Source organism: Filicampus tigris, chromosome 5 (assembly GCF_054856515.1).
Source record: "Filicampus tigris isolate MCC_2025a chromosome 5, RoL_Ftig_1.0, whole genome shotgun sequence".
In the NCBI taxonomy this organism is placed as follows: Eukaryota; Metazoa; Chordata; class Actinopteri; order Syngnathiformes; family Syngnathidae; genus Filicampus; species Filicampus tigris.
Genome location: NC_141221.1, coordinates 24,504,246 through 24,515,453, shown reverse-complemented (window position 1 = coordinate 24,515,453; position 11,208 = coordinate 24,504,246). Strand labels below are relative to the sequence as shown.

Genomic DNA, 11,208 nt, shown 5'->3' with positions numbered 1-11,208 from the left:
TTTATTTACTTCCTGTGGCAGCTGACCTCTTCTCACCTCACAGCCAAATTTAGAGGAGAGTCTGTCATATGTGCTGAAGAAATTGGACCCAAAAGCAGACAGGACACAAAAATAGCTTTGTAAAAATCTTTACATGCAAAAATTCAGAGTAAAACAGCAGGATATCGAAGACAAAACGTTCTGACGTGTAAGTGAGTTAACTCAAGCTTACATGGAGAAAACACTCTTTGTGACCAAAAAAGAACAAAGCAACTAAAAACATCAAGGATTCAAAGACCCAAACCCAGTCACAGTATCATAACAGTGTTTCCATCAGAGGGAGGCAGACCAGAGACGAAATTGATCGACAGGTGAGACCAGGGACTGCTGTTATGGGCAGAGGATGCAAGAGACCGTTGGTGAGAGGACTTCCTTCGAGAGCAGACGCCGCAAGCGGCGACAAACTCCATGACATCTTGAACCATTCGGGGCCACCAGAAGCGGTGCCGCAGGAACTGGAGCGTTTGATTCACCTCAGAATGACAAGCTAACTTGGAGGAGTGTCCCCATTGCAGGACTTGAGAGCAGACGGAATCGGGAATGAGGAGCCAATCGTTAGGGCCCGAGCCAGGATCTGGTTGCTGTCGTTGGGCTTCCACAACTGTCCGCTCAATGTCCCACACAGCCGCACTGATGAAGCATGAAGAAGGGAAAATGGTCTTGGGCTCTTGCTTGTCTGTAGGTGGATTATGCATATGAGAGAGAGAGAGCATCAGGTTTAACATTATGGGAGCCCGGACAGTAGGATAGAGAGAAATTGAAGCACCCTAGGAACAAGGCCCAACGAGCCTTCTGGGAGTTCAGGCACTTGGCGGATTGCACATACGTGAGGTTTTTGTAATCTGTTAGTACCAGAAATTGGATTTTAGCTCCCTCCAGCCAATGTCTCCACTCCTGAAGTGCAGCCACCACAGCCAACAATTCACGGTTACCAACATCATAGTTTCTCTCCGCGAGGGGAAAAGAAAGATCGGTAGGAGAAGTATGGGATGTTGGAGACGCAGATCGCAAACAATGAGCATGGCAAAAAGTGCTCCAACTAACTATGGATGAAGAAACCCAGTCTATGTGCTGGTTATGAAGTCTTAACCAGGGTAGTCCAAGAACTACAGGGGAAGAAGGTGAATGGATGACCAAAAACCTGATGTGCTCCTGAAATCGTGAGAGTGAAACAGTCTGGTGTGTAACAGTCTTTAGGGGGATTCCATTGAAGGCACTGACTGGTCGGGGAGAGTCTAAAAGGCACAAGGAGAATTTGGCCTTAGCAACAAACTCTTTGTCAATAAAATTGTCATCTGCCCCTGAATCTACCATCACCTGAAGGGAGACCGAATTGTCGGGGTAAAAGACAGTGGCAGTCAAAGTTAACCCAATTAGAAGATTCACTAAAGGTCTTAGTGTCACCCACCCCAAGGCTCCATTATGTGGAAGCAAAAGGACTCTTGGGTTAGGAGTGCGCACTGGTTGGTGAAGTGCCCGGATCTTCCACAGTAGATGCAAAGACCATGCGCAACCCGCCGAGCGCGGTCCTCCAGGCAGAGTTGGGTTCCGCCAAGTTGCATGGGTTTTTCCCCGGCGGAAGCAGGTGTCTCTGACTCATGAAAGGCTGGTTGTGCGCCTGAGGACCAGCGGCGCGTGGGGGAAAAAAAGGGCGGGCAGGTCTGGCACTCCGGCGGCGTTCTTTGATGCAATTGACTATCCGAATCACTAGGGAGATTAAATGCCGAGAGACCTGCGCTCATCTCGAGTAGATAGCAGATCTTGAAAGTCCTTGGACAGTCCAAATACAAAAGCTGTTTTTTGCCCAGCCACATTCCATCCACTTTCAGAGGTTAAAATCCTGAACTCAATGGCATAGTCTGCAGCTGACTGAGAGCCCTGACGTAATTACATTAGCCGTTTGACTGATTAACAAAGGGGTGTCAAAGACTCTGCGCATCTTCTCAGAAAAAGCAGCAAATGATTCCAATGTCTCTGACTTTGGCTCCCACAAGGTATTGGCCCACTTCCCTGCTCTTCTCAGAAGTAAGTTAATGATATTCGCCAACTTGCCTTGATCGTCCGAATATGCGCTAGGTTGTTGCTCAAAAACCAAGGAACATTTCAACAGGAATTGCCAACAAGCTTCTACCTCTCCAGAGTAATTTTCAGGTGATGGAATGTTGGGTTCCCGGTGAAAAGACACTGCAGTAGTTGGTGAGTCGATCGCTCCCTGATTGGAGGTGTGGGGCTCGGCTGGAGGAGGTGATGAAGTCCGTGGTTGTGTCAACTGAACGGCCATTGAGTTGACGGTCGTGGAAAGAGCAGGAATTGGCCCCAAATGCAGACAGGAAACAAAAATGGCTTAGTAAAAATATTTATATGCAAAAATTCAGAGTGAAACAGAGCAGGGCATGGAAGGAAAAACGTTCTGACAACGTGTAAGGGAATAACTCAAGCTTACATACAGAAAACACTCTTTTTGACCAAATAATGGACAAAGCAATTAGCAACTTCAAGGATTCAAAGACCCAAACCCAGTCACAGAATTATAACAGAGTCACTGTCTCAAAGACGGACTTTTACGTACTTTCACTTTATTTGGTGCATCATTCAACTATTGTATTTTTCACAAAAATAATGGTATTCAAGGATCAAAGAAAGCTATTAGAAGTCTTTAAATACTTTTTTTTCCCACATTACTTTCAAGATTTTGCTCAAGTAAATATCGGTTCCAAGCTTTGTAAAAAATTGTAGTTGAAAAACAAGATTAATCGCGATCAATTATGTTGTTTTAAGAATTAATAAAATTATATTAAAATTAATAATAATTTAACAATTATATTATTTTGCGATTAGTTAAAAAATTGATCATCTGACAGCACTACTATATATATATATATATATATCCATCCATCCATTATCTGTACCGCTTCTCCTCACAAGGGTCGCGGGGCGTGCTGGAGCCTATCCCAGCTGTCTTTGGGCAGTAGGCGGGGGACACCCTGAACTGGTTGCCAGCCAATCGCAGGGCACACAGAGACAAACATATGCACTCACAATCACACCTAGGGGCAATTTAGAGTATCCAATCAACTTACCATGCATGTTTTTGGAATGTGGGAGGAAACCGGAGTGCCCGGAGAAAACCCACGCAGGCACGGGGAGAACATGCAAACTCCACACAGGGAGGCCGGAGCCGGGATGGAACCCACGACCTCTGAACTGTGAGGCGGACGTGCTAACCAGTCGACCACCGTGCCGCCATATATATATATATATATATATATATATATATATATATATATATATATATATATATATATATATATATATATATATATATATATATATATATATATATATATATATATATCCTCTCACTATATATATATATATATATATATCCTCTCACTGGGATTACTACCGTAGTACCACTCCATACATCAGTACCTTGTTTTCCTTCCTGCCTTGCTCTTGTTCCAGTAGCCCATTTCTCACCAGTGTGTGCTGGTTCCCCAATAGCTGGCGCAGACCTTGTTGACCCAGGCGACGTCCGAGCCAGTTGATGAGCTTACTTGAACTTGATGATCTCCTCTTCAAAGAAGTGTTCAGAACAAACACGAATGACAGGGTGTGCATGGGTAGATTGCTGGCCAAAAAGCAGACGGCAACATAAGGACTGTGAAAACTTGTACTTAGACAAAGACCGGGCTTATGTCAGAGTTTTTTTCTTGAATACATCTTTAATTAAATTTTCTATTACAGACTTATATTTCTTATGTATTTATTATTGTTGTTATTATTATAGTATAATAATTATTTACAGCAGTTTGTTACAACTGTGTGTGGGTTTTTTTTTTTTTTCTAAACTGCTCTAAAAACAAAGTTGACTTGTCTTGAACTGAGAAAGATCTGTCCGGAGTTACCGGTAGCTAAGCTTTGTTAATTTGTAAAAGCCACAAATCATTGTATTTTCAAACAGTGCAATGAGACTTTGTCCCTCTCTCCTGTATTGTGTCAGCCAAAAAACGCACAGTAGTTAACCATTGCGTCAAATTCCATAATAGCAGCCGTGGGAATTTCCAAAGCTGCGAGACGTCACTGGAAAACAAGCTATTGGCCCTGCTCCCTTTGACAGTTAGCTGAGTAATTATTGTAAATGCACCGATATCAAATTGATTTATCTTTGATACTCTATCCAGTGTCCTAAATATTTTATCAGTCAGAATGATGAAAAATATTAAACAGGCTATATTTGGATTTACACATTTGCTAGCCTGATTACAGATGAGAAGACACTCCATGACAATCATGCTGACATAGATCATCAGGCTCATAGATCAGGCTTTTTATTTTTCCACATCTACTTCCACATTCATCATTGATCATTACGGTCTGACTGCTACCCGAATGACCTGTACTGTCCTTGGCTTGACTCTATATCCAAACGTTTACATCTATACAGATGTACTTCCAGCCATTTGGGGCCCCATAAAAAAGTACCACTTTGGGCGCCACTACATCACTGCCGCTAATTGAGATCCTATTTTCTCAATCCACTGTCACTATATGAGCCCTCAGAATCACTTTCTTGTCTGCTTGTATGTGTCTATATTTGCAATCAAATGCAAGTCACATTTACCCTCAATGTAAGATCATTTCAAACAGCTGTCAGCCCGCCTAAGCCGGCAGGTTGGACAACTGACAGAGCAGACACTGCGCATCATCCAAGTGCAAATACGCATGCTGTCCTCAACCAACTCAACTCTGCGTTCACGCTAGAGTTGGCTTTAGTATCTGAAAACAGACGGACACTGTTCCCTGGTGGTGGTATTATGTAATACAAACTAGTTTATATGAATAGTTAAGCACTGTACAGAGTTAACAGTTTCCTATGTATTTCAACTATTAAGCTGTGATGGAATAAAAACTGACTTTTTATTTTGCTGCTGAAATGAGATGCAATCTCCTCACTTTTTGCATCAGATACTCCGCTGGGAACAATTATCATGTTAAAAATAAATAATCAAGATTGTGATTTAAGATCAAGTCGTTGATAGGAAACAACTTATTAGCGAATGCGATCCTACAGTAAAAAGTGGCATTTTAAAAGTGCGTCCTGATACTGTGAGACTTTGTAGATGTACGAGATTAGTCTGGTTTTCATTTTATCTTGCGCTGTCTGTTGGTGATGATAATGGTAGTTGACGTGAGCGACCCAACCTTGGACTGGTTGTGTGAGGTCTGTCTATCTATTATTGGACGGCATACTTCCCCGCCACTGATGAGTTTTTCTGTCGTTCAGTGTTTTATTGAACTGTTGCAGTTGGCAGTGTAACAGACTTATGTCCCTGGGAGTAGAGTTGCCATAAAGTGTGCTCTATATGTTGGCGAATGGTGGTGCTGTTCTGTTTATTCACAGAGTAAAACGTGGTTGCCGTAGCTGATGTTCATTTTGGCTCCTGAAGAGAGATTGTAGAGGCCAGACCTCCAGTGAAAACTTTGAAAGAGCGGTGGCCAGCTCTTTTTACAGGGAGACAAGTACTGAAATTATAATAATTATAACATAATATAATTTCCTTTGTGAGCCTTGCAATCCTCCACCTATTCTGAATTCAGACTTTAGTCATACAATTCAAAGAAGTATGACAGCTAAGAAATTCGGACTTTTATCATCAGAATTTTTACTTTTCCCTGAACCGATTATTATTATTATTATTATTATTATTATTATTATTATTATTATTATTATTATTATTATCATTATTATTATTATTATTATTTCACCCATGCAGTATTATGTTTTTGTTCAGTGGGTCTAATGCTCTTCTCATCTTCAGTAGTTCTGTCATTCTTTGTTGTGATTAAACACTAAACACTGCTTTAATAAAAATCTAATAAATTGTTGTAAATATATTTTTCAACACTGGCCCAACCCCATTTACTTACCATTGCTTTTTGCTGTGTATTGCAGGTTTCAAACCTTCGGGTGGACCTTTTTAGGCCCTCAACCGCCACACCCCACGATTTGTTGAGATCTTCAAGGCAAATAAAGGAAGTGTGGGGAAGACCCTGACAGAGTTGTTGCAACAAGTTGATGCTGAGTTGATTTTATGAAAGGTTTTGTCTTTATTTCTCATGGTAAGGTGACTTAGCTACTACTTAGTGACTTGATCTACTGTAATGGATGATGTCCAGAACCTGTCTGAGGCACTTGACCTTGTGTTTGGATTGTTATACACTTTACATTGTCAGTCATTGCCCTCTCAGCTTTTTGCACTCACTGAATACTGAATACAGAACAGAGCAAGGGGAAGTCCTTATGGTTAAAACGGCGTTGTGGTCCTGACAGGCAGTGGAGGGGCAGGATTGAGGATCAGCAACATGCTAACCTTCCCATTCCCAATTCTATGACCAAGGGTGGGCAGAGGGCCACAAATAAAATATGTTATCCTTTTTTTTATGTTCAAAAGCTTAATAAAGTCTTGTTTTTATAGCTATATGACTACTGTTTCAAAGTGACGTGGATGTGTGAACTTTGGGACGGTTTTTCAGGAGGTTGTGGATGTTGGCAATGATGTCCTTTACTGTGGCGCAAGGGAAGCAGACGGTTCTTGTGGAGTACAGTCCGATATTCCTGATTATGGACTCACCAATGTTGCGTCGGGTGGGATCTGCTCTGTTGCTCTGCTTGTTTTGAGCGTGTCTACTGGAGGTAGATGCGGGAGCCGGTTGGGTGTTGTGATGCTGTTGGTGCTGCTGCTGGCGGTCTGCTGTGAGGGTTTGGATGTGCTGTAGGAGAGGGACCTGATCTTTGCCTCCCAGGTGAGTCAGCTTTTTTTGTTGAGTCCAAAAACGGTTCCACCGTGGCTGATGATTTGGAAGTTTGCTTAAAGCTGGCAATCGGCAGGAACTGTTCCATTCAGTGCAGGTCATCAGAGTACCGTAATGACAACAAATGTACAGTTGTATTGTGCAATATGGCTCTATGCAGTAATGTTAAGTCGACCTCCATACATACATTGTATATAGAGAATACTCAATTATTTTTAACAAAATATACGTTTTCAATGGGTGATAGATCATTTTGACCTATAGGTTTTGCATGCAGAAAAACCATGTGTATCCCTAATGATATGACATGTCAATCATTGGTTTTGTGTGGGGCATTTGCGCCACCGTGTGGAGTTGTTCTATACAGAGGAGATGCAGAGATGCAAAGTGGGAGAGCAGAAATTGTTTATTTTTTTCTGAATGCTTCAACTCTGACAGTATTTCTTGTTGCACATTTTTTTTTTTAAACTGTTAATCTATCGCAAAACCACTGACATGGTTTGCAAAACTAAAAGCTCAAACACTGCTTTCAGTGCTTTGTATTGAAATTTGTAATTTTGGAACACACAATTCACTGTTTTACACTTGATTTCCAAATGATCAACACTTTCCTTGCAAAACTATACATATTCACGGCTGTTATTTATACTATTATAAATAGTGTAGACACACTATCACAACAGAAAACTGTTTTAAATAATTAGTCCACTTTGCAATCAGCCTGAGCACTAAGAGCCACAGGTAAGCTGTTGGTGTTGAATACAGTGGAGTGGCTTTTATTGATTGTTTGATTGAAAAAAAAAAATTACTAAGGTTTGCGATTTTTTGCGAATTTGTTGGAAGGTTTTCTTATTGATATGAAGAGTTTTGACAAACTAGCCAATCAGTGGCAATTTCTCTAAATAAGACTGCAAGGGAAGCTCAGTTTCCCCTAAAATGCCACCACAGTTGAAAGATATTAATTGCTGTGTGTACATTTAATGGACTAAATATGCTCTTGAATACCTTTATCTTTTGTTTTAGAATCAGCTACTGTACTTATCACAGGCAACTGATACGACTTCCTTCTCATTCATATCCGCAGCGCTACATCGCTTTGTTAGACAGTCGGACGCTGACTGTCTACTGCCTCGAGGAGGATGCATAGAGTGGGTTGTCCCACGGCGTGAAACTAGACGGCCATTGAATAAATGCTGAGTTTTATGCCGCCTATCGGACGCTCGGTGTCTCTGGCCCAGGCCCAATCCCAATACTTTACCCACACCTGCACTCTACGGTCCTCACTGAAGTGTACACATTGTCCCCAAGTGCACGTAGTGTTCGAGCGCGCAGGTTACAAGTGTACAAAAATTGCAGAATTGTGACAGTGGGTGTGACGTCATCGATTTACACCCCTGCGTCATCCTCCCTGCCGGCACGGATTGTTGTTTTGGCTTTTTTTTTTTGTTTAAAATTATATCAAAACTTCAGTCAAGAAGTAGCAAAATCTAAATTTGGGCTCGGTCTTCCATTCGATGGAAGCATTATTTATACTATTTGTGGCTCCATCTGTGGCGCAATAGGCAATTTTAAGAAGGTCACTAAGTGCAGCAGCTACACTAGGACAAAATACGTAGGTGACTTTTGAACATCGATTGAAATGAATTACACACGTACAAATGATAAACTATGTTAAATTCTATATTTACACATGAAGAGATTTTTTCAGGACAGGAATTCCACCGAATTTCCTGAAAATCCACAATGAATTGTGGGTAATACGCTTCGGCTGAGAGGCCATGGATGCAGGCTCATCTTAAGTGTGGAACAAGGGAGCAAAAGTGAGAATTGGAACACCTGACACACTCGCAGCCTAGACGAGGGGCACATGGGTGCAACTGTTGCGCAATCCCAATAGTCACTCAATCTTGAAAACATAGGACCTCGAATTGTCAGTTTACATCAGATGACTCTTGTTTTGGTTCTAAATGTGGGAATGTGAATCGGTTGCTGCACAATGTAGCAGCGAATCTATTCCAGTGAGATGCAGGGCCGTAAGCCACCCCAAGATCCTGAAAAATCCTCAACCTTATCACCTTTAAGAGAAAGCTTATTGTCACAGCAGTGTTCTAAAATAACTATAGCAAAAAAAGCATAATTGCTTGATGAATTTCTTTTAATATGTTGAAAAAAAAATTAATGTCAAAGTGGCTCTTGCATTGTTCAGTTTTTTTGTTGGCCACCTTCGGAGGAAAAATCAGGCTGATGATGTAGAAGAAGAAACTAACTCTATGACACTTGCAATGTCGGAGGCAAGAAAAATATCAAAGCTATCTAAAATCGCTGTAATAAAAGCAACAAGGCAGATAGTTTTGCATTACATCATTTAGTAATTAAGATAACTTTTTACAGTGGATCATCATCTCGCCCAACCTTGCGGATAACTTGGCACAAACTGTTCTTGTTTCAGCCTGCCGCATCCAGTTTCTTCTGAGAAAAAAACAAAAACTGAGCCTGCACCTTGTTGTTGGTACACATCGGTACTAATCATGTTTCCTTTATCTTCTAGCACAGTGCAAACAATGTTAAATTATAACAGGAGTGAGAACGCAAAAACATCTTCTGGCTTCAAGAGGAAAACAAGCTCGGGTTAAACAAATAACGGTCATATTTTGTGCTCAGTGTGTGTGCAACAGAGTGAGTGTGTATAATATGTTGCTAATGTAAGCTTGGTTCAAAGTAAAGTACAACCGAGAGCTAGAAACAATTACTTACACCAATTTCCTCTCCCACCACTCCCTGGGTATGCTCTTTTTCATACTGTCCCGAAATTGATAGCAGGATTTATAAAACATTATGCTGACAGGCTGTCAAGTACGATTTTGATTGAGTGGGTGGTTACATGAAGAGTAGTGATTCTATGTTATCTATGACAAACTGTATAGATGTCAAACTTAGACCATGTCACACATTCATTTTGACTCATGTTATGCATAAAACAGAGGCAAAACATTGATCTTGATGCCATGGGATTTTACCTTTAAATCCTTAACGTCAACCCAAACATGTTTTTTTTCAAGATATGTTCTATGCAAGCCCACTAGTTGAAACAAGGTATTCTGATAAATACTGCGTTTGTGGAATAAGGATTATCCGCCCATTTTTAGTCATCTGAGAGGGCGGCCATTTGGTCAACTGAAAATGACATTGCAACTGGTCAGGGCTCAGATAACGACCAATCACAGATCACGTGTTTTCTGAAGCTGATTTGTCGTCATCTGAGCCCTGAGCATCTGTGATGTCATTTTCAGTCGACAGAAGTGACAAAATGGCCGCCCCCTGAGATGGCTGAAAATGGGTGGATTTTGCTGCTTAACTCATATTCCACAACCACAATTATTAATCAGAATGCCGGGTTTCAACTAGGGAGCCAGCATAGAACATAATCTTGAAAAAAAATTGTTTGGGCTGACGTCAACTTTAACTCACAACACACACTCAGTTCAAGCCATTACAAAACACCCCCAATAATAAGGAAGTGCAGTTAGATGTTATGAATTACTAATTTAGCTGTAGCATCAGCCCAGGATGTGTCCATCACATTTACTTCCAGGTAGCCCTACGTCCATTGTGAGTAAGTAGAAGCCAAACCAGCAGCATCAGAGGATTGTGACTTTTTATTTGAGCACAATGTGGTCTCTCCATGACAGCGGTGTCATTGTTTCGTTAGGTCATGTCCTCTACATCAGGGAATGAATGGATGTCAATAAATCTCTGCGTTTTATTATTGTGTAAATATGCATGAAGCTGAAAAACAACCGATAAAACCACCCTTAGATATCATAAAACTGGAGTGTTCAGCCTTGTCTCTTTCTTTGGACCTTTGAAGTGTTCTCATTTGTAGTCTTGTCATCTTTGGGCAGTCGCCGATACAAATGTTTATCGTGGAAATATACGGCACTGTTAAATTCCTGTGTCTGTCTGGCAGTCGTACAGAAAAACAAGCAAAAAAACTGTAAGAAAAATCTGACAGTAGGTAGAATCATCATTGTGAACCGACTGGATAAAGATAAAAGCAGCACTCTGGGCCAGCAAAATGCTCCACTAACAAGGAGCCAATGTTCTGATTTATCGAGGACTGCTGTGGAGGGAGCAGACACATTGGCCTTATTGTATTCTGTCGCCTTTTTCCACAGCAACTGCAAGCATGCATGTAGTGTGTGCAGGAGACAGTGCGCAGGAAAGGAGCTTCAATGATGAGTTCGCTGAGCTCTCTCACAATGACTTTATTTAGTGAAACTTGTGAAATCAATGACGTGCAGATGCTATAAGTGGAAATTATTTTATTGCGCAAGTGCTGTGACTGATGCTGAG

At 41.2% G+C, this 11,208-nt stretch overlaps 1 protein-coding gene across 1 annotated transcript in view; it reads left to right on the top strand.

Annotated features, from left to right (window-relative positions):
* zmat4a (zinc finger, matrin-type 4a) overlaps nucleotides 1-6,291 on the top strand; it is a 228,582-nt gene extending 222,291 nt beyond the window's left edge. The window contains exon 7 of the mRNA XM_086031028.1: nucleotides 5,996-6,291. Coding sequence (XP_085887154.1) covers nucleotides 5,996-6,056 — 61 coding nt within the window. The 3' untranslated portion in view covers nucleotides 6,057-6,291. The remainder of the gene's footprint in view (nucleotides 1-5,995) is intronic.
* Nucleotides 6,292-11,208: the final 4,917 nt, after the last annotated feature.